Source organism: Nomascus leucogenys, chromosome 4 (assembly GCF_006542625.1).
Source record: "Nomascus leucogenys isolate Asia chromosome 4, Asia_NLE_v1, whole genome shotgun sequence".
Lineage (NCBI taxonomy): Eukaryota > Metazoa > Chordata > Mammalia > Primates > Hylobatidae > Nomascus > Nomascus leucogenys.
Window position 1 is genome coordinate 67,089,192 of NC_044384.1, and position 24,518 is coordinate 67,113,709.

At 39.3% G+C, this 24,518-nt stretch overlaps 1 protein-coding gene across 10 annotated transcripts in view; it reads left to right on the top strand.

The window, feature by feature from the left end:
• Positions 1 to 24,518, top strand: part of PTPRM (protein tyrosine phosphatase receptor type M) — an 835,156-nt gene that overhangs the window by 518,056 nt on the left and 292,582 nt on the right. For all 10 annotated transcript variants that reach the window (XM_030810737.1, XM_030810732.1, XM_030810734.1 and 7 more), the window contains one exon: positions 23,842 to 24,115. In XM_030810737.1, the coding sequence (XP_030666597.1) occupies positions 23,842 to 24,115 (274 nt within the window). The remainder of the gene's footprint in view (positions 1 to 23,841; positions 24,116 to 24,518) is intronic.

Genomic DNA, 24,518 nt, shown 5'->3' on the forward strand with positions numbered 1-24,518 from the left:
TTTATATTTTTAGTAGATACAGGGTTTCATCATGTTGACCAGGCTGGTCTTGAACTCCTGACCCCAGGTGATCTACCCTTTGTTGGCCTCCCAAAGTGCTGGGATTACAGGCGTGAGCCACCATGCCTGGCCAAGACTAAATTTTAAAATAATTGCTCTTTGGGCAATATACCTGCACCCCTTCCCTAGTCTTCTTCCCTAGTCTTTACAAGGTGCCAGGCATACTCCAAACTACTGTTCCTATTTCTAGTATATGCCTCACTAAGACATTATTTTGTTGTTGCTTACTTTTACACAGGTCTAGTTGTTTTTCAGAGACTTTGGGACCTTACTAATAGTTCTTGGTCTCCTCAGGCTTCCTATTCTTACATCTATAAAAATACAGATCCAAATGCTTGTCAGAGTCCAAAATACATAACTTTCACTGCAGACCTTACATCATTTCATCACTTTGTGTTGCCTCACACTCTTTTATAGTTGTCATAACATCCTAGTTTCCAAGTTCAACACTGCTGTGCTTTTAAGAAGAGTCATGTCAGTATTGGTGAATATGCTCCTTGAATCTGCCAGGGACACTTTGCATCCAGTCTCTAATACCTTCTTCCCCTGTTAGCATCTTGAAATTAATAAATATATCCATGTTCATTATTCAAATATGTAATCTTAGAATCATGATCAATCCTTAAGGGACATCATTCAGTATGCATTATGGGGAAACCTGCTGTAGACATCATCTTTATTGGAAGGATGCCTATCTTAAATGGGTAAATTGTGTTGGCACAAATTTGAGAGAGGAAATTATTTCAACCTCACCTGTTGAAAAGATTTTTTTTTTTTTTTTTTTTTTTTTGCAGAAAAGTGAATGTTGTCTTCAAGGGATTCATTATATAGGACAACTTAATTGGACTGATTATCTGTAGAATAGATGGAAGACCAATATAGCGAGAAAGACTAGGTTGGGGAAAAAATGTGTATAGTACCCTCTAACTAAATAGGGCATATTAAAATTCTCAATTTCATGTAATGTTTAGACAAATAAGAACTCTGATTACGGAATCATATGGACCTAAATATAAAGCCATAATTTAAATTAAAACATTTGAACACATCTGGAAATCTGCAAAATGCACATGTAATCAAACTGCAGTACAAGAAAGCTTTTCCCAAATGATAAGATAAATACTAGAAGGAGGAGGGAAATGGAAGCGAACATCTGTTTGCTTTCCTGGATTTTGCACAGTATCGTGTGTTCAAAAATACTGTCATTGTGTGATTTCCAAAACCCATTTTTTTCAATTGGTTTGATTTTTTTCTTTAATCCATATTCATTGATGTTGAAAATTCAGTCGAATTTCGTTTACGCACTTCACTAAGTAAGGTGGTCATGTATTGATTTCCCTACAAACACTCAGCTTGGTTCATGTAGATTCTTGAAATTGCACTAAACTCTCAATGTAAATGATTGTTGTCTTTTTATTGATCAACACATCAGCTCTGTCACATAAAATTATTTAAATCCTAATGGCCAAGAAGAACACAATTCCATCATTCCAGCCAGTAAACTAGCACGTAGGAGAGAATTTTAATGTCTGTTCATGGAGTCAAAGTTTTTTCATTAATAAGATACGGAAAAGTGTAATTTTCTTTCATTTGTTTATTTATTCTTTTTTTGAGACAGGTTTTCACTCTGTTGCCCAGGCTAGAGTACAGTGGTGCAATTGTAGCTCACTGCAGTCTTGACCTTCTGAGGCTGAAGCGATCCCCCTGCCTCAGCCTCCAGAGTAGGTATTAGAGACAGGATGCACAGTGCCCCTGGCAAATTCAAGGAGCATATTCACCAATACTGACATGACCCTTCCTAAAAGCACAGCAGTGTTCAATTTGGAAAGCAGGGCACCTCAAATGTGGAACTGAAGCCAGAGAGAGATTATTATTGTTAATGAAAGTCTGTCCCGGCACTTTGGGAGGCAAAGGTGGGAGGATCGCTTGAGGCCAGGAGTTTGAGACCAGCCTGGGCAATGTAGCAAGACCCTGTCTCTACAAAAAAGAAAACTAAAAAACAAAAACAAACAAAAAACATAGCTGAGCATGGTTATGTGCCTGTAGTCCCAACCTAGGCATGGTTGTGTGTGACTGTACTCAGGAGGCTGAGGCTGGAGGATTGCTTGAGCACAGGAGTTCAAGATCAGCCTGGACAACATAGAGAGGCCCAACATAGAGAGGCCCAGCATAGAGAGACCCTCTACCAAAAAAAATTTTTTTAAGAAAGACAGGAGATAATCATGCATTTTTGTTTTAAAACGTTTCTCAGAAATTATGGTTGTTGGCATACAAATGGTTATGGTTTAGTAGTTCAAGATTATGAAGCATAAAGCATGTTTTTTTTTTCTCAAGCAGCAGCAACCCATTTGTTTATCTCACTGTCTGTAAATCCAAGGAAAGAGATGTTCAGTCCATTAACACTAACTTCTAGACATCCCATTCTCTTCTCCACGCAAGGAGCCTTTGAGCATGCCAACCTCACGGGGTTCTTGTGAAGACTAAATGAGGTGATATTATTTAACACTTCAAACCATGCTTTGCACATACTCAACACCATGTAAGTGTTTACTCTTGCCTTAGCAGTAGTTCGCATTACACGTTTCTATTCATAAGACCAGCCCTGGTCCTCCAGCATTTCCTTTGTCTCATTTTATTCAAATCTGATATCATGAAAAATCTAATTTTACATGAAAAATATAATTATTTCCTCTATCAACAGAATCATAAATAGAATTCATATAAATTTGGATTTCTCTGATGAATCTTAAATTTGATTGCATGGAGCTACCTGTTTATTTGTGTATTTGCAAGTTTTCAGGAATTGATCTTATAAATAATTAGCAAACTCCCCTGACCCCAAATCTATATAATAACTCAGAAAAAAAAATGGATGTGTTTCCCTATTGATCCCTGAATCATTATGTGATTGTGGTTATTATCAGCTTAACTGAATAAACTTAGCCATAAAGCAAACAAAACGATCTTCTGTTTATAACCACTCTAAAAGGAAATAAACACTTGGCAACATAGTAAATTTCACAATGTGGCATGGGTATGAAGAACCAGTGAGATGTATTACTTATGTAATTCAACAAAGTCTAATGTTCTAGTCACCCTTTAAGTATATGAATCTCCTTCCACTTTATTTAAAAAAAGATATTTGTGATTTACATGCCATTTTATAATAATTCAGTCCTTATAATTATGTTAGAATTCACTCCCCAGATTCCAGAATTTGTTCTTTTAATCAGAATAGGTTTGTTCAGGAGTTTGATCCTGGCTTAGAGGAGCCAGCTAAATTCTATTATTTATTCAAAAAATTTATCCCTTTATAGTATTTTCCTGCTGGAATGACAATATTATTTTGAGAAACAAAAAACTTACAGTGTAAAACCTTGCAATGCAAAGTTTACCTTAAGATATAAATATTCTGGCCAGGCGCAGTGGCCCATGACTGTAATTCTAACACTTGGGGAGGCCAAGGTGGGAGGATTGCTTGAGCTCAGGAGGTCAAGAAAGCAGTGAGCTGTGATTATGCACTCCAACTTGGGCAGCTGAGCCAGACCCTGTCTCAAAAAAACAAAAGATATAAATGTTTTGTAATATAAATTTTAAAGTGGCTTTATTTTAACCTATTATAGCCTATTATAAATCAATATAGGGGCTAGACATGGTGGTTCATACCTGTAATCCCAGCACTTTGGGAGGCCGAGGTTGGAGGATTGCTTGAGCCTAGGAGTGCAAGACTAGCCTGGGCAACAAATCGAGACCCTATCTCAATTATAATTAAATTTTAAAATTTTAAAACAAAATAAAAATAAAATGAATCAATATATGGTTTCCAGATCTAAATAATGCTTACTCTAAATTAATTAGAAACTACTGAATCCATCAATAATTAATACGATTATTGCCCCTAAAATACAAGATCATGTCAAGTGTCGCACATAGCCTTTTACACAGAATTTTTCATTCTTCCTTTGGCAAATGTTAAGGAGGAAACTTCTAATATTCAAATAATCACTCATTTTATATATCACATAAATTATGGGCCTAATTTTTAAAATGAGTGCATGACATAGGGAAAGGACACATTTTGGAATTAGATAAACGTAGTTTCAAATCCAGGCTCTCTCCACGTGTAGTTATGCCACTGTTAAAAATTCCATCTTAACATCTCTGTGCCTGGGCTTGCCTGTCTTTCCACAGCAAGGATAATACCCCTTATATCTTACAGCTGTGCTAGGATTGCATTTGTTAAATACTCATGAGGTTCCCAGCACAAGGTGGTGCTAAGCATTGGGGATATGGAGGAGGCTGCTATGGGCTCTCTCCTCCAGGGGCTGGCAATGTAGATGGGAAAGAGAGCAACATGGAATCTAGTGTCCTGTAGTAAGTAGGGATGACTATGGGAACAAGTGGCCTGACCAGGGAGTGGTCAGTACAGGGAAGAGCCAGCTAAGACTTCAGAGAGGAGGTAACCCTGGGGCCAAGTAGCTGAATCTTGACAGACAGCTGTTGTTCAGAGCATCTATGTGATGTGGAGTATGTTGCCGGGGAGGTTAGATATGTGGCAAGGAATAAAAAATGAGAGAGACAGGTTGGCTCCATGAAGACAGGGAGGACTGAGTTTGGCCTGATCTGAGAATGAGAAGTGTGTCATAATCAGAGAGGGGTGGGATGGGAGAAGAAGCAAGGGAGATAGAGGATAAATTAGATGACCTTGTACTCCATACCAATGAATAGCCATTCAGGGGATTCAGGTCAGGGAAAAAAATGTAAGGAAGAGCTGCAGCAGCAACAGAGGATGGGTTAGAGGGCGTGGGGCCTCAGAACAAACTAATAGGAGCGGCATAAAGGCTGGAGGATGTGCTGGGCCCAGTTAAGATAGAGCTAACCCTGAGGGCATGGATGAAGGGGGTTTCATAAACGCCAGATGCTGATTTTCATTAGAAATAGGATTTAGAGAAATCAAAAACACTTAGTTGTGGGCAGCAAGCCACCCAGGCGCTGAGGCAAGAGGCCGAGGACACAAGCTGTTCCAGTATAATAAAATATAAAACGAGAATAATTATACTGGATATAGATCTTAGATATGATTATATATGAATATCATTAATCATTAGTTGGTAGTAATTACTCTTTATCCCAATATTATAATAATCCCCGCTCTATAATCATAACCTAGGGAAAACCAGGCCATACAGAGATAGGAGCTGAGGGGACATAGTGAGGTGTGAACAGAAGACAAGAGTGCGAGCCTTCTGTTATGCCCGGACAGGGCCACCAGAGGGCTCCTTGGTCTAGCGGTGACGCCAGCATCTGGGAAGACGCCCATTGCCAGACGGACCATGGTCTAGCGGTAGCGAAAAGTGTCAAGGAACAACACCCGCTACTTAGCAGACTGGGAAAAGGAGTCTCCTTTTCCCCAGGGGAGTTTAGAGAAGACTCTGCTCCTCCACCTCCTGTGGAGGGCCTGACATCAGTCAGGCTTGCCCACAGTTATCCGGAGGCCTAACCGTCTCTCTGCGATGCTATGCTTCAGTGGTCACACTCCTAGTCCGCCTTCATATTCCATCCTGTACACCTGGCTCTGCCTTCTAGATAGCAGTAGTAAATTAGTGAAAGTACTAATAGTCTCTGATATGTAGAAATAATGGCGTAAGCTGTCTTTCTCTCTGTCTCCTCTCCCTCTCTGCCTCGGCTGCCAGGCAGGGAAGGGCTCCCTGTCCAGTGGACACGTGACCCATGTGACCTTACCTATCATTGGAGATGACTCACATTCTTTACCCTGCCCCTTTTGCTTTGTATCCAATAAATAACAGCACAGCCAGACATTCAGGCCCACTACCAGTCTCCGCGCATTGGTGGTAGTGGTCCCCCGGGCCCAGCTGCCTTTTCTTTTATCTCTTTGTCTTGTGTCTTTATTTCTACATTCTCTCGTCGCCACACATGGGGAGAGACCCACCGACCCTGTGGGGCTGGACCCTACACTTAGTCCTTTTTAGAAGGAAAAAAAGAGAATATATTGATGTTAAAAATACTGTCTGGGGTATTGTTAAAGTGAATACTAGAACACTTGAAATTGAAAAACTAGCTAGCAATGACTTTCCAATAATTCACTGGAAATCACTAATTATATAAATATTTTTAAACCCCAATTTTCATAAGCAGTAAAAAATTGTTCTTAGTATCTCTTGTTTGGAAGAACCTTCTGGATCTTTCTTTTGTTGCTTCTCCTACCTTCCTTATATTGCACCCTAACCCCTTTGCTGTGAGCCTGTGTGCATCAATTTTGTGACCATGACTGTACGTGTTGGGGTATGACCATGATGCCTACTCAATGGATGTGGGTGGCACCTCTGGTTACTAAAAGCTAGTGTGAAATGCTTCTCTCGGCTTCAGAAGGCATGCCAGCAGCACACTTAGTGGGTGATTGTGGCTCATTCTTGGCTATGGCTGGGGAAAACCTAAGATTTTTATACTGCTTTGCTATCCCCAAAAGAATCCATGGCTGTCTCTGAAAAGGCAAATATTTGAGTTGGACCTACAGACTCCATGAAAACTCTCGAATGTCCTTCACAGTGGAGGCCACACCTTGTACATTCCTGGAGGCGAGGGCTGGGTTGTGTTATGTGTTCCCCTCTTATTGACCAGCTGCACAGAAGCCATTCGGCAGGAAGAAGGGAGACATTAAAGTCTACTTCAGTTTCCATTGACCGTACAGAAAGTTACATGCTTTTTCTTTTCCCTCACGTAGATAGACCATCATTAAATGTTAATAGTGGAATAAATTAGAAATAGTTTCAATTACAAACTCAGAGCACTAAAAGATTGCAAATGGCTGCACTGAACAATATATTACTTTACGAATTGTAAAGCTGCTCTGCCATTTGCTCTCGGGAACTCTTGGGTCTTCTTAATCACAGTTATTGATTTAGGGAGTTTAAGGGATGAACTTCTAGAGGTGTTCCAAGCTAAGGCTGATAGCCTTTCCTGGAGAGGATCTTGGAAATTTTGAGAAAGATTAACTGATTTGACTATAGATGCCTCACTTTCACATATGTGAAATGTGAGGAAAGGTTACAAATTCCAAGAGGTTGATAAAGTCATGTGTGACCACTAAGCCAGTATGCTTCTTAGAGCACTAGACTTTTAGAACTGAGGACCAACTCAGAGGCCCTGACCACATTCCTCATGTTACATTTCTGCTTCATCCTATTTTGGTGGTGGGGAGAGGGATGAGGGCACAGATACAGAAGGAATTATGTTTTACATCATTCTCTTCAGCAGAGCATTTTATCAATCAGCACTTATAAGTATACACATTGTAACTATTTATTATAAGAACACCAGGGTACACAGAAGTGCTGATATGCCTTCTATTTCCTCAATAACTATTTTTTGTTAAGTATATTATATTACACTTGTGAGGCTTACCTGTATTTCGTTGCAACTTAATTAAATTAATATTCAGCTCTTCAATCAGATAGCAGAAAGATTAGGGAGTGGTTTTCGTGTTTTTTCCCATATAATCATGTCCCTTTTGACATGTATGTATGGCCCAGTTCCATCTCAACTCTACTTCTACCTGCTAAGTGTTTTCCTGTCCTGTATCAACGTATTTTCCACTCAATGAGAAGTAGTAAGAGCTCTGTCCAGTTATTAGTACCTGGTTAAAATCCTGGCCCTTCATAGCATTGAAAAGTGTTGTAGGAAATGTTAGGATTGACACTTGGCTACTATTCAGTTATTCTTCGTTCATTCACCAGATATCTACTGAACACTTATTATCTTCAAGTCATTGTGCTAGGGTTGTGATAAAAGCTGTCTAGAAAAGTACAGGGTACTCTAAGAGTATATGACAGAAGAATGAAATCTCAACAGGAGAATCAGGAGTGTCTTGCTGAGAATGTGTTACTTAAACTGAAACCTGAGGAGGAGGTAGTTAGATAGGTTCACCAAGTAGGAGAGCAATCGGTAGAAAAGCCTAGGATACGAGAAGTTAAAGAGACCTAAACAGTGGTCATCCTAGTCAATAAAATTAAAAACACACAAGGTTTGACCATCACTCAGGAGCATTAATTAGATTTACGTGCAATTGTGCACAGCATAAGGACATTTCATTCAACAGACTGCGTATACAGCAGTGGTCCTGAAAGATTATAATACTGTCTTTTCATTGCACCTTTTCTACATTTACTTTAGGTTTACAGATACTTCCCACGTTTTACAGTTGCCTAGAGTATTCAGTAGAGTCACATCCATATAGCTCTGTAGCGTAGGAGCAATAGGCTCTACCATACAGCCTAGGGGTGTAGTAGGCTGTACCATCTAGGGTTTTATAAGTGCACCCTATGATGTTTGCACAAAGATGGAATGGCCTAATGAGGCACTTCTCAGAATATATCCCCATCATTAAGTGACTCATGACCATATTTAATGTTGAGAGTGTGCATTTCTCTAGGCTAAACGTTATGTAAAACATATAAAAATGTAATCAGAAATGCGAAATCGTTTGATCACAAAATGATTTTAATAATTTAGTTTTTGAATATCATGCAATACCTGTAACCTAATTAAGAGTGCAATAAATGTTTATTGAATGAACCTCATCTTTTTCTTGCCAGCAGGAGTAATTATCACCTGAAACATTTATCACAGACAAGAAGACCCTAGATCTTCGTTTAACTAGTGGGACATATCAGGAACAAGTGGAGTTTTAAATTATATTTTCATCCCTAAATAAAAGTTAAATATCATGAACCTTCCATAGAATGCAGAACTATAAAAGAACACCCTGCCTTTACCTTTGAAGCAATCTTTTTTTAAAAAATAAGAAGAGTAATTGAGAAAGATTGCTTCAAATAAGCCATTGCTATAAATTCAGACCCAATCAGGAAGGTCACTCCAATTTGCAGGCTTATACTGACTCCTGCAAAAACTTGTCTTCTCACCTCTTGGGGACAGTAATGACACCCCCTCCCCTCCTTTTCGCTTTACCTTCCATCCCCCACAATCACTGTCTTAGTTCATATTTGTCTTTCTCAGATCTCCAATCCCCGTTCCACCCTGTGGCTGCAGGGTCTTTCCTCCCAGCTTAATAACCCATCAGTGTCTCCCTATTGCCCTCTGCATAAATCCAGACTTCCTCTAATGGGGAAGCCTCTGGCTTCTACTCACTTCTGGGGCAGCCTCTATTCCACCTGTAAATATATGCCTGAGAATATCCTGGGTGGTTCCATGCCATTTTGTGGGTTTATTTTGCAGCTGATGTTTCTTTCATGGAATCTTCTCTCTTTTTTCTTCCCTCTGTCCTGCCTGCACACACACACACAGTCTCTCCACAGTCTCTTTCTCTCTCTCTCTCTCTCTCTCTCTCTCTCTCTCTCTCTCTTTCTCTCACTTATTTCCACTCCCCTCCCAGCTATGGCCCAGATGTCACCTCCTTGGAGAGCCCACCCTGGCCCCCTGCCCATCTGTGTCCTGCAGCTCTCCCAGAGAGCTCAGCCCTAGATTAACTGCACTGACTGGTGACCGCTTCTCCTGGCCACCTACCAGATCCTTCAGGGCCAGGCCTGTCCTCTGTGATTTTACCTCTGTATTTCAAATCCTGGTTCTGTGCCAGGCACATGCTTCCATGAGTATTTGTTTATTTGTTTTGTTTTAATTATTTGTTTCTCATTTTTTTAAACTGTAGAAGAATTTTTACTGAGGCAAAAAATATGACTGGGTTTGCATATTAGATCACTCACTGGGGCTGGGACATTGGGGAAATAAATGGGCCAATGTGGCTTCTGGCTGGAAAGTTAACAGATTACCGTGGATGGAGCATCAAAACTGTCTTTTGCCAAACACAAAGGATTTTGATTGGAGCAGGCTGTGCTCAGGGGTTCCACCTCCCAGTTCTCACCAAATGACTGAAGTTTCATTTGGTAGAATAAGTGACATCTAATCTCTCTGATGTAAACAATTCATACAACTTAATACTTTTTAAAGGTAGTATCACAAATTAAGAGAACACTTGGCACAGACACAGGAAGACGGGTTTGAATCTCACCTGGGTCATTTACTAATTGTGTGACCTGAAGTCACCCTGTGTGTGAGACTCTTCTTGCATTGCTATAAAGATACCCGAGACTGGGTAATTTATAAAGAAAAGAGGTTTAATTGGCTCAGCATTCTGCAGGCTTTACAGGAAGCATGGTGCTAGCATCTGCTTGGCTGCTGTGGAGGCCTCAGAAGCCTCTAATCTTCCCCTTACAACCATGGCGGAAGACAAAGAGGAAGAAGGCATGTCACATGGTGAAAGCAGGAGCAAGACAGAGAGTGAGGAGGGAGATGCCACACACGTGTGTGTGTGTGTGTGTGTGTGTGTGTGTGTGTGTGTGTAGACAGAGTCTCACTCTGTCACCCAGGCTGGAGGGCAGTAGCGTGATCTCGGCTCACTGCAACCTCTGCCTCCCTGGTTCAAGCAATTCTTCTTCTGCCTCAGCCTTCTGAGTATCCGGGATTATAGGTGCCTACCACCATGCCTGGCTAATTTTGTATTTTTAGTAGAGATGGGGTTTTGCCATGTTGGCCAAGCTGGTTGTGAACTCCTGACCTCAAGTGATCTATCCACCTTGGCGTCCCAAAGTGCTGAGATTACAGGTGTGAGCCGCCACTCTCAGCCAGATGCCACACGTTTTTAAGAGACCAGATCTCGTGCGAACTTAGAGTAAGATATCACTTACCCCAAGGAGATGGCCCAAGCCACTCATGAAGGATCTGCTCCCATGATCCAAACATCTCTCACCAGGCCCCACCTCCACTTCCCAACTGGGAATTACATTCAGTATGAGATTTGGGCCGGGACAAATATCCAAACTATGTCACCCTGTAAATTGTCTAAGTCTGTTTCTTCATTTGTAAAATTCACATCAAATATGCTGCTTGCCTGTCTCACAGCCTGGTCAGAAGGATTATGATCAGTGAAAATTATTTGCAAACCGAATTGCTCAAAGAGAATAAAGCTTAATATCATGATTTCCTTAAAAAAATGATGACTAGATTGCTATTCAGTCTTTATGCCCATTATACTCTGCTTTTAGTAATATACTTAAAATTTTCTATCATTACTGCCTTTTACCATTTATGCCAATATGCTGTGGTTATCACCTACATAGGAACTATGTTTTAACAGTCACCGATATTTGATAATACTTTTATGGAAGTTGTAAGAAATGTGTGTTTGGTATTAATATTGTGCATTCATTTGGGAAAATCATCAGTGTTTTAGATCTCTTGTTCCATCAAAACATCCCAACAATAAGAGAAGGCCTTATTGGTAGGACTGTTTATAGGTAACAGCTCATTCCAGGGAGTAAAAGTGCATAAAAAATGCAACCACAGCATGGAGCTTGATGCTTCTGGGTTTAAATTCTTATTTGCCAAGATTTAATGTCCACCTCAAAGGTAATAATAATATCTACCTCAAAGGACAGCTGGGAGAATTAGTGACCTGTAAGCAAAGCAGTCAGGACAGCATCAAACACAAGATGTTATCTGTTCAGTACAGGAAACCTTTTCTTATTGTTGATTTCTATAGTGATAGAAACAACTTATAGATAACATGGTAGCCCCTTTTATTCTGCCCATGTCTTAGGAAATTTTCTGGATCCTAGTATTGTATTCCTGAGCCTCAGTTATGTTCTTCTGAGCAGCTTGTGGTAGAGGAATAAAAATTACAGCAATAGAAAATGAATAATCATTGTTTCTTGGATCGAGGAGCTGTGATGTGCCAAGCCCATGCTTGGTCCCAAATGAAGTAATTTTTCATGATGCAGAGCAGGCTTCCTCGCTAGATGCCAGCATTTCCCCTTTACAGTTGAAAGAACTGAGGTTCAGGGAGGTTAACAGACTTGTCTACTCTAACCCCAAGGCCATGAGCTTTCCGTGTAACACTTAATCTTGTGCTCAGAGCCACAGGGCACATGAGCTGTCAGGACCTTGCCTCCTCCTGGGAGCTGTGCTCATTCTCTTGTCCCCCACTTTGCTTGATCAGAAGACATCTTTCCTCCTGACTCTTCAGAACCAAGATGGTTACACCTCCCTTTGCAGACGTGGACTATTCTGCAAATTAATATCCTTTCTTTATTGTCTTTTCTAGTACAGGCATATCTTGGAGTTATTGCAGGCTCAGTTCCAGATCACTGCAATAAAGTGAATATCATAATAAAGCAAGTCACACACATTTTTTGTTTCCTAGTGCATAGAAAAGTTATGTTTATATTATACTGTAGTCTGTTAAGTGAGCAATAGCATTATGTCTTAAAAAATATATCTACCTTAATTAAAAAATACATTATTGCTAAAAGTACAGATGATCATCTGAGCCTTCAATGAGGCATAATCTTTTTGCTGGTGGAGGATCTTTCCTCAGTGTGGACGGTTGCTGACTAATCAGGGTGGTAGTTGCTGAAGGTTTGGATGACTGTGGCAATTTCCTGAAATAAGACAATGAAATTTGCCACATCAGTTGACTTTGCTTTTCACAAAAGATTTCTCTATAGCATGGGATGCTGTTGGATAGCATTTTACCCATAGTAGAACTTCTTTCAAAATTGGAGTCAATCCTCTCAAACCTTGTCGGTGCATTATCAACCATGTTAATATAATATTCTAAATCATTTGTTGTCATTTCAACAGTGGTCACAGCGTCTTCATCACAAGTAGATTTCATCTCAAGAAACCACTTTCTTTGCTTACCCATAGGAAGCAACTTCTTATCCATTCAAGTGTGATCATGAGATTGCAGCAATTCAGTCACGTCCTCAGGCTCCACTTCTAATTCTAGTTGTTCTTTCCACCACATCTGTGATGAATTCCTCCATTGAAGTGTTGAACCACTCAAAGTCACCCTTGAGGGTTAGAATCAACTTCCAAGCTCCTGTTAATATTAATACTTTGACTTCCTCCCATGAGTCACAAATGTTCTTAATGGCATCTAGAATAGTGACTCTTTTCCATTGACTTTGACCAGACCCATTAGAGGAATAATTATATATGGCAGCTATAGCATCACAAAATCTATCCTGCATATAATAAGACATGAAAGTTAAAATGACTCCTTGACCCATGGGTTGCAAAATGTTGTTGTGTTAGCAGTTATGAAAACAGCATTCATCCCATGTACATCTCCATCAGAGCTCATGGGTGACCAAGTGCATTGTCAAATGAGCAGTAATATTTAGAAAGGATTCCTTTTTTCTGAGAAGTAGGTCTCAACAGTGGGCTTAAAATATTCAGTAAACCATACTGTAAATAGATGTGGTATCATCCAGGCTTTGTTGTTCCATTTGTAGAGCACAGGCAGAGTAGATTTAGCATGATTCTTAAGGGCCCTAGGATGGTAAATGAGCATTGGCTTTAACTTAAACTTGCCAGCAGCATGAGCCTGTAACACAAAAGTCAGCCTGTCCTTTGAAGCCAGACATTGACTTCTCCTCTTCAGCTATGAAAGTCCTAGATGGCATCTGTTTCCAATAGAAGGCCATTTCATCTACATTGAAAATCTGTGATTTAGTGTAGTCACCCTCATCAATGACTTTAGCTAGATCTTCTGGATAATGTGCTGCAGCTTCTACATCAGAACTTGCTGCTTCACTTTGTACTTTTATGTTATGAAGATGGCTACTTTTCTTAAACCTCATGAACCAACCTCTGCTAGCTTCAGACTTTTCTGGTGCAGCTTCCTCACCTCCCTCAGCCTTCATAGAATTGAAGAAAGTTAGGGTCTTGCTCTGCACTATGCTTGGTTTAAGGGAATATCATGGCTGGTTTGATCTATCCAGACCACTCAAGTTTGGTATTCTATCCAGACCACTAACACTTTCTCCATATCAGCAATAAAGCCATTTCACTTTCCTATCATTCATGTGTTCACTGGAGTAGCACTTTTAATTTCCTTCAAAAACTTTTCCTTTGCATTTACAACTTGGCTGTTTGGTGTAAGAGGCCTAGCTTTCGAACTGTCTTGGGTTTTGACATGCCTTCCTCACTACGCTTAATAATTTCCAGCTTTTAATTTAAGGTGAGAGACTTGCAACTCTTCCTTTCACTTGAACACTTAAAGGCCATTGTATGGTTATTATTTGTTCTAATTTCAATATTGTGTGTCTTAGGGAATAGGGAGGCCCAGTACCGGGAAGAGAGGTGGCTGTCTTATATGGACACAGTTCATAGTGCCCCAAAACAATTACAAGAGTAACATCAAAGATCACTCATCACAGATCACCATAACAGTTGTAATAACAATGAAAAAGTTTGAAATGTTACAGGAATTACCAAAATGTGGCACAGAGACATGAAGTAAGTGCATGCTGTCAGATAAATGGCACTGACAGACTTGCTGAAGGGAGGCTTGCCACAAACCTTCAATTTGTAAAACTTCAGTATCTGTGAAGCCCGATAATGTGAAGTGCCTTATTCAGCTGGGTACGTCTTTATTAAGAAAATACATTATACCTTTGTTTCTATATTATAATCAGTGGAATTTCTGGGGTTTGTCCCTACTGCTTGCTTAATTCTTAAATGCAATACTTTTGTTTTCTTCATTATTTCCTTGTTATTATTTTTAAGCTGAAACATTTTGGGGTTTTGTTTGTTTGTTTGCTTGTTTGTTTGTTTGTTTTGTTATGTTTTAGAGGTAGAATCTCGCTCCATTGTCCAGGCTGGAGTGCAGTAGCATGATCATAGCTCACTGCAGCCTCAAATTCCTTGGCTCAAGCGATCCTCCCACCTCAGTCTCCTGAGTAGCTGGGACTTAGAGGTGTGTGCCACCACACGCAGCTAGTTTTTTTATTTTCTATAGAACAGGGTCTCACTATCTTGCACAAGTTGGTCTCAAACTCCTGGGCCCAAGCAGTCTTCCCACCTTGGCTTCCCAAAGTGCTAGAACTACAGGCATGAGGCACCACACCCAGCCCTTGCTAAATGTTTAGCTATATAATTTTGAGAACTTGAAGAACTTAAATAAAATTGTTTTAGAATATTGGATTATTTTAATCAAATTAATCAGTGTTTTCCACTGGTATGTATGTTCTTTTTCCTTTCAGCATTTTTATTAGTCTCCAGAGAATCAATAAATTAAGCATCAGTGCTTTTGAGATGCTTATAAGTGGCTTTTTAATCGTTCCCTTTTATTTATTGGAGAAATGCAGACTGTAGGAGCATCTTAAACCTTCAGGGCTAATGTGCACTTTTGTCACAGTTTTCAAACGTTTTGAAAAGGCTCTATCTGTGGCTAAAATTGTTTAGGGAAAGGAACTGACTTCTAACCTAATAATTTTCCTTTATTATTGAGGTACACATAGGATCAAAATGTCATTCAGTGATACAACTTCAGCCTGCTTTTTACAGAATTTGTTTTTATTATTACTTACTGTTGCTGAATCGGTATAGTGAGTGTTAGCAAAAGGTGCCAGATCCCTTACTATCACCACCACCACTACCCCCACCCCACCTGCTTTTAAGTGAGTTTTATTGTATTAAAAAATAATACTCTGGATTCCTTTACTGCCGGAAAACAAAGATCATTTTTATTAATGTTGCTTCTAGGATGACAATGTCAGTCATCTCTTTGAAAATTCATTTTGGAAACTAAGTTTGTTCTTTAAGAACCTTTGAAAAGAAGCTTTAAAAATGGCAGAGGAAGATAATAATAATAGAGTAGATGTATTTGAGCTTTTATACAATGAAACTTAATTTCACTTTCCCTCAAACTCCATTTCAGACTTGCTTTTGTGCATGAAAATATGCTGCCTAGCCTTCCCACCCCTACTTTTCACATTTTCTCTTCTTCGAAGTAATGTCTTCTGAAGGATTCTGTGCATTGGACCAGACCTCCATTCTCATTCCCAGGCCCCCCATGCTGAGGGCGGCAGGCCCAGGGCGCCTGTGGGAGGGTGTACGGGGAGGCTGCTGTAGACAGGGAAGGCCAGGAATGGCTCTCAGAGCCAAATTCCACTGCCAGTCACCCCCCAGAAAAACCAACAAAATACTTATGTAATATTTTGATATAACTTTAAGGATTAAAATGGATATCCAGTGAAGTATTGAAAACAAAAAATTATGGCCTTTGTAGCCTAAGGAGTGATTATAGACTGGACAGAGAGTAGTTCCAAGTTTGCCTGACAGTGATTTGGAAAGAGAGAGGAGAACAAAGACCAAGACCATGCATGCCTTCAAGCTTCTTTCCCGGCCCACCCTCAGGTACCTCCTTCTTCTTCCTCACCTCAGGCCGTGTGGGCGCCTGGAGGAGTCAAGACTGGGAAGCCTGGTTTTCATGCCTTGCAGTACAGGAATTGAGTGAGGAAGACCCTGCCATTCTTGGGTAGCTCTTGGGGCCACTCTGGGGACTCCTGGGGACATACCTGCTGGGACTTGGGCAGTATGTGAGGTAGGACCCAGCTCATTGTCTTCCATCTTCTGTGCTGATGAAGAGTACTCACAAGCAATTGGAGTGAATGGAGACTGTATTGGGATCTATTAATAAACAAGTTGGCTTTTTTGTTTTTGTTGCTGTTGCATTATCTTTAATTCAAAGAGAATGTTGGTGACTGTAGCATTGCAGGAGCAGTTTTAGGGTGAGAACATTGGGCACTACGTTCAAGTCAGATGCCCTCAATGTAGCAGATGCTAGAAGAGATTTTAACGTAGAGATTGGCACATCCCTGGGTCCTGTTACTTTGTCCTTTGTACAAACCCTTATCAGATCCTTGGCATGGTAGTTCTTTATTGGTGTGATGTATTTCTAACACTGTTAGCCTGGGCTTTTCAAGGACGGGGCAGTCTGTGCCTAATTCCTCTTTTTATTCTTCCCCTGTGCCTGGAACAAGGCCTGATACGTGGTGAATATTGTGGAAAGAAAGGATGGAGGAAACATGAATGAAATAATTTTCTTCTCACTTGCTGATGTCACAACTTGCCTGATGTTGTGCTGAGAGTCATAAAATATTAGAGCCTGAAGGACTTTAGTGGTCAGTCGGTGATTCAGGAGTAAAGCAGGAGCCAGTCGCCTGTGGATGGTGATTCCCAAGTCAGTGCTCTCTCATCGGCACCCCCTTGGGCACACCTGCCTTTCTCTGATAGTTGCATTTGTATTCCAGCTCATCTGGCCCAAAGCACTGGAACTTTTTGGGACTGAAAGATTTTGAATTGGATATAATACAAACTATAAAATATCATTCAGACAAACATACAGGAACAAAGATATTTGGTGTGGCTTTGATAGTATTCTCTTTCTATTTTTATTCAAACCATTAGGACTAAGAGAACATACTTTTCATAATAGTAACTAATTTTGGATTATAATTTCATAGTCATGTGTTTATGAAATTGAGATGATTATGTTAAATTTATATGAAATAGGAAATGCAAAGGAAAATGTCTTCACTTGTTAAAAGCAGGAGAAATCACCCTTAAAGATGTTCCATCTAGGACTAATTTACTTGAAATGTGGTGCCTGTTGTGAAGATTAATGATAGGTGGCCTTTTACAGAGCTTCTCAGCCTGAGCCTAATGTTCTAGTTGTTCTTTTTATTATCCCAAACCTCCGTAACTAAAGAATTGTTTTCACCCTGCCCTTTGTTCATAATATGGGATGGTAATTGAGTTCATATTTCTCACCCAACCTTTCATCTGTAATTAATATTTTATTATATCAGATTTTATCACTAACTAGCAGAGCAGCAGGGTATTGAACCGAGTGTGGGAGCATGTGCACAGACACACACACACAGAGCAATAGTAACTTACTGATGCCAGGCAAGTTCCTTGTTATGAGTTACGGCTGAGAGAACATAAAAAATGCTTGTGGTGCCCCACAAATATTCCACAGCAATTTCTGGTCAGTCTTGTCTATATCAGAGCAGGACAAAGAGAAATTAAAGTTGCTAATATAGAATATTCAGCCCCACAGTTCTATTTATCCTGTGCGATGTGCTACCCATTGCCAATTGTCTGTATAAAACTAATTACCATTTGTCATTGATAATTTAATGAACAGGAGTGTGTCCAGTCAGTTACTCTCAGTGTTACCTGCAGGACTGTAAGGAATCTGAGCCGTAATAACAAAACACTGAATGCTGGTTTTTTTCCAGTAATTGTAATTTGGTGACATACTTTTTAAAACTGAGTTTAGTTTTATCAGGTTGTTTAGAGTATTAGGTTGTCATTTCAGTAAATGCTGACAGATTTAGGAAAAGACAATGTCGGAGCAAAGAACAAGAGCAAAATAAATTCAGTGGGGCTGCATGGCAGTAACCCTTAGTTACACATTTATTTTTCATGCTTTGCATGTAATTAATATTTTCATTTTCTTTCATCTCCCCCCATATTAATCTTCAGGAAGATATCAATACTAATATTTATTCTTTTTATACATATGTAATGGATGGTTTTTACCAAAAATTACAAATCAAGCCAAAAGTCACTACTAGATATGATAAAATGAACAATATTCTAAGTCCCTGAAATGATCAGAAGTGCCTGTTTTAAAGGATTAGCAAAAACAACAATGAAAGGGTTACAACTTTTCTCCTTCTCTGTTCTCTTCCTTACCTCCCTACCTTCTATTATCCAATTGGTAACTCTCTAATATCTTATGGTGAAAAGAAATACGATAAATGGATAACAAAAATGGATTTACAACTCATCTTGAAATGAATTAGGACAAAACAGTTTAAGTTCATTTCACATATATATGAGGCTTCCTCTCCAGGAACTCGAAAGTTAGGAAAAAACTAAAAACATTTTATCACATTTGAACTTTCAAGTATAAAAAAGTAGATGAAAGATGTTCAGATGTTCTTTTCTAGGTTATACTTCATGTGCTATTCCATATAAATGCAGATTTTTCATTCTCCTTGTAAAGGCCTTAGAATTTTGTTGTAGAAATGCCTGGCATAAATTAAACTTTAAATTAAATTTCCTTCCATAGGAAAGTTCTGATATAGTGATGTCACAGTGTTGGCAGATTCATCTTCACTGTGGATTGTGCTTTTAATATTGCACATGCAGTAGGAAGATTTGATGTTACTTTAAATTCCAGAATAATTGTAGGACAGGGCTAGGGTGGTGCAACTTTAATAAACAAAGGCAGCATGGGCAACCCATTAAAAGGATAATAGAATTTAAATTCAGCTCACTAAGCTAGAAATTTCTGATCAGTTTTCTATTCTTGGAAATTTGCTTTTTAAAACTCTTTCTAGAAACACCATTCCAACAGTGAGATTTTCAAAGCTACTTTTGAGATTATGATTGTGGATGGAAAAATTTTATGAAACTCATTAGTGAAGTGATGTTACTTGTACAGATGAAAAACACATCAGCTGTAAAGTTCTGTCAAGGTACTATTGACCTAGGTGCTAATAATGTGTTAATTTCCATCAGGGAAACAGCAAATTATGGCAATTGGGCAGCAGATAGGATTTAGCTATTTTTCTTTAGCACTTGGGCTTTGATAAAGGGGAATAGAAAAGAGCTGCTTGACCTTTCAGCGCTTAAATTATTAAAGAGCAAATAGATTTGAGGTCTGGATGCTTGCAAATCTAATTTGTCTTGTGGAGCAAGGATGAAAAGACATTTTGGGTTTGAAATTGCTCCAGTCAACTTAGTTCTTTCTTTAATATATCTGAAGATGAGTGGATGGTAGCCATTTAAAAAGCAATATGTCTGGAGTAGAGTGTATAATAGAACCCATGCCAACTGGCTAACATGGAGGCCTGTCCAATGATTGTTTAATTCTTAAATTTTCACCTAATCCTCATAAAACTGCTGCTTGAAACAAATGATTTTTTTCATGTTTGCTTAGATGATATTTATATTACAAAACAAAATTTTGTATCATTAGAGAATGTTAAACATTGTGTTGTTTAAGGCAAACTACAGCAGTGCCTGACACCTATTAGGCACTCAAAAAATATTTGTTGAAATAATAAATCAGTGTACACACTCACCCATCACACCTATGAGCCAGGTTAGGAGAGAGGAATGGGAAGTGAGAGATGGAGGTGTGGGGGGCACATAGAGACACAGCGTTTGATTCCCTTAGGTTCATTATTTAATTGTGGGTTATCCAGGATAAACTAAAACATGACTAGCATCCTCTTATCATAAAACCTTTTCCTTGGTCATTGCTTTCTCTTTGGCTCTTGAGTATTTGGGAAATGAATACAAAATAAACTTCACATTAAATTTTAATAAGGCAAAGCATCGTTGTGACTATTGGTGTGCTTCCTCCCTCCTGGTACATAGAATGTGTAATATACCCCCAAACCAAAGAGCAACTTCAAGATTATAGCATGCTTTCAGAAATATGTACTTCACAGCCAAAGTGTCACGAGACACAACAGTGACTAAACCTTTGTCCTTCTCCTTCAGAAGCTTATAGGACTTTTGAAAATAGTGATAAAAGGACACAAAATGACTATGTGTTCACGGAAAACATGTTTTTGTGCGTTTGGAGCAGAGCAACACAACATGAAAATGAGGGAACAGACTATAAGCCCTTGAGAGAGAGTCATTGAGAGTCTGTGTTTTAGGATATAGGGCATCTGAGAGTGACCTAGAGTTCATTGCCTTGAGGAGAACTACATTTAAGTGGCAAACTTGAGTCCAGGCCAGGGTGAAGGAAAAGAGGCAAAGATGTTTGCAGTAGGAGAATCTAGGATCTTGGGACATGGAAAGTCTAGGAGCAGCTGTGCTGTTTTTTTGTCTAGCTGGGTTATAACAGGAGGGAGCTCCTTGCGGGTTGAGAGAGGTGGGAAGATCACAGTGCTCAGAGGACACCAGCCAGGTGCTAAAGTCCCTGTGTAGCCCAGGAGAACATCCTCCCTGAAAGTAATTAATGATTCAGATACAGAATTGAGGAACAATTCTGTACATTCCTTGATTCCTCATTCCAAAGAATGATTCCTCAGTCATTCATTGAGGAATGATTCAGATACAGAAGGAATTGAGGTCAAAGCCAACGTTATCATCTATAACTCCCTTGATGTGGTAAGTGTGAATCTTTACAATACTCAAAAGAAATTGACTGTGGAAAGTCAGTGGAGACTAGCTTATGTGTTGGTTGTGTCTACAGGAGCAAGTCAAAATTCCCTTCAGGCCAGATGGTTCCCATCAGTGCCTTTACTGGACCTGTGAATAAGGAATGCCAGCACAGCCCAGTCTGATGATTAGGAGAACTGGCTCTGCTGTCAGACCACCTCTGCCACTTCAGTAGAATGCCCTGGTAGAATGGCACTTCACCTCTACACTTCAGTTTTCACATTAGGAAAATGGGAAAAATAAAATCTGTGTGTGTTGGGCACCTGGCCTAGCACTTGCAGTATGGAATATCTGCAACATTTTTTTCTTCACACATATCCTTATTTTCCTGCTTTGTCTAGTATATGGATTTCCCAGAAGTTGTTTTTAAGTTGAAGTTTTGAAAATCATGTCATACAGCAAATGAACTGGAAAAACGATCTGAAGGAAGTGATGTTAAAAATTATTATATTGGCCAGGAGCAGTGGCTCATGCCTGTAATCACAGAACTTTGGGAGGCCGAGGCGGGCAGATCGATGTTGGAGATTGTAGGCCAGGGTGAAGGAAAAGAGGCAAAGATGTTTGCAGTAGGAGAATCTAGGATATTGGGACATGGAAAGTCTAGGAGCAGCTGTGCTGTTTTTTTGTCTAGCTGGGTTATAACAGGAGGAAGCTCCTTGCAGGTTGCAGATGTCAGGAGATTGAGATCCTGGCTAACACGGTGAAATCCCATATCTACTAAAAATAGAAAAACAAAATTAGCCGGGCGTGGTGGCGGAGCTTGCAGTGAGCCAAGATCGCACCACTGCACTCCAGCCTGGGTGACAGAGTGAGACTCCATCTCAAAAAAAAAAAAAAAAAATATGTATTTTATTAAATGGAGAATCACTTTGCAAAGAAAATAATTATTCTTATGGTTTCTCTATTTTGTGAGATCAGTCCTTGTAAGTTGAATAAAAATTCTAGATATATGAACTCCATGTTAGAGATTCACTTAATTCTCTCATTTCATAGGAGAAAAATAAAACTCAAATAAATTAATTGAAATGCATTTAAAACCCCAGCTTTTAGCAGAATTGGGATTAGAGCTCAGACCAGTGCATTGTCTTTACCCCTCCAAAAGCGATTTCAAGAGAATGGTCATGCTTCTTTAGGACTGTTTGTTTTTAATGGTATTCCGGGTTAGACTTCTTTGACAGCTGTCAACTGTGGCTGTGCTACAGAACAGGTAGTATTTAGTCTTCCACTTTGACCTTGACCCTTTACCTTTACTATTATATGAATGATCCACTAATGTGGAGCATTTTACATGACTCAGTCCGATAGAAAGTATCTGCTGTTTAGGAAATAAGAGTTGTACTCCTTTTTTTTTTAAGTTTACATCACTGGTAAAATTCACTTTATCATTGCCTTATAAACCTGCTGGTTACCTGTCTACTGAGAAATCAATCTGATATTCTAAAACAATTGATTTTTATTTAGACAGAATTACCAACAGAATGGCAGCACACGTTTCGTTTCTGTAATAGAAGATGCTAAGTGGTTGTGCCCACAGAGATAGGTGGTTCTACAAGTGCAGATTCAGAGGCCACATAGACGAGAGTGTAGAGAGGAAACTTTCTAGGCATTCCCCCCATGGGTGGGGATGGCAGGCAGCCCTCTTCTGTGCTTTTTCCGTGGCATTAATGGGTTCCTGTACTGGGCAGCTCTTGGTTCCTGGGAATTCTGTTGCCTTTCGGATACTGTAAGAAAAAGATCCCTCTTTCTGCCAGAGTAGTTACAGTCTAATCTGGAGTCAGTTCAGGGAAGCTGTTGTCAGGCTTCAGTTTTTCTCAGCATGAGAAAGTTTTTTTCCGACAAAACTGCAAACAGCATTCATCACTCTGGCAAATGTATTAAATAAATATCTTAATTTTCTAAAAGTCTATCAGTTCAAGGTTTCTGCCATTCTCCTAAGGTTACTTCAGAATCAAAGACATTGGAGGAGGGTGGGCGGGTACCAGAGATCTACTCCTTAGTGGGGCTGTCATCCTTGCAGGCATCTTCAAAGATACCCACACCCAGCCCATTCTTATATGAGATTCGAGGGTCCTTGTTCATGAGTTTGTCTTACTAATCACTTGGAACTCCAAGGCTTTGGCTTTTGAAACTATAATCCCTTATCTCTGCTCTTCTTATGCATTTCTTTCCACTGATTGAATATGGTGAGGGCAAAGGAACATAAGAAAACATAGGAAGATAAACCTTAGTTAACATGAATCACTACACATTGTGTTTTGTGATTTGTTAAAACTATACTTGTGTTGTCATTAAAGAAAATAATGCATTGCTTTTTAAAATAAACTTACAGTTGATATAATTTAATTGTATTTATCAGGTAAACTGAGTTAATTATCTGTAAAATCATCTTCAGTTACATGTGAGAAAAACATTACTTCTGCTCACATAAACAGTAGAGATTATCATATTAAAAATTTTAAATGACGGTGAATTTTGTTTCTCTCACTAAATAGTGTTGTTTTGGGTGGGAGAATTCTGAAGAACTGAAGCACCCTCTCTTTCACTGAGCAAGTGCTGCATGAGAGTCTGTTATATATCAAGCACTTAGTATGGACTGTGTCCAGTGTGTTCTTTATTTTGAGTGTCCCGTGGGTCCATGCAGTTGAAGGCAGAGTGGATCAGTTCAGTTATCATAAAATATCATTGATGATACTCTTGTTTTTCTAGTGTCTATCAAATAGTTGTTGAGGAAGAACGTCCTCGAAGAACTAAAAAGACAACAGAAATCTTAAAGTGCTATCCAGTGCCAATTCACTTCCAGAATGCTTCTCTGCTGAACTCTCAGTACTACTTTGCTGCAGAATTTCCTGCAGACAGCCTCCAAGCTGCGCAGCCTTTTACAATTGGTGATAATAAGACATACAATGGATACTGGAACACTCCCCTTCTCCCCTATAAAAGCTACAGAATTTATTTCCAAGCTGCTAGTAGAGCCAATGGGGTAAGTTGTACACATAACTGTTTACTTAGGCTATTTGGGGTTGTTAATGTGAACATAGATTAAGTAAAATAGTAGTAAAATTGAAGTCATGCTTTTCTGCATTTCTACTTGTAAACAAATGTGATTTTCTTCTCTTAAAATTATTTTTGTCTAGAGAAATTTATGGAAAGAAACGAATATACTCATCTTTATTTTTTAGTTTTTGATTGGGGGAGTTTATCATCAACATGATGGGTTTTATTTTCAGTTTTCCTGTTACCAAAAGTTGGCTGGCAATTCTGCTTAGCTTACTATTTTACAGGAAGACAGTATAGCTCCAACACATACATTCAGCTCATTTAAAATTTTGTGAGATTCACAGCATCTGTCTTTTCAGCATAGTCTGTCCCATTAAAGAAATGGG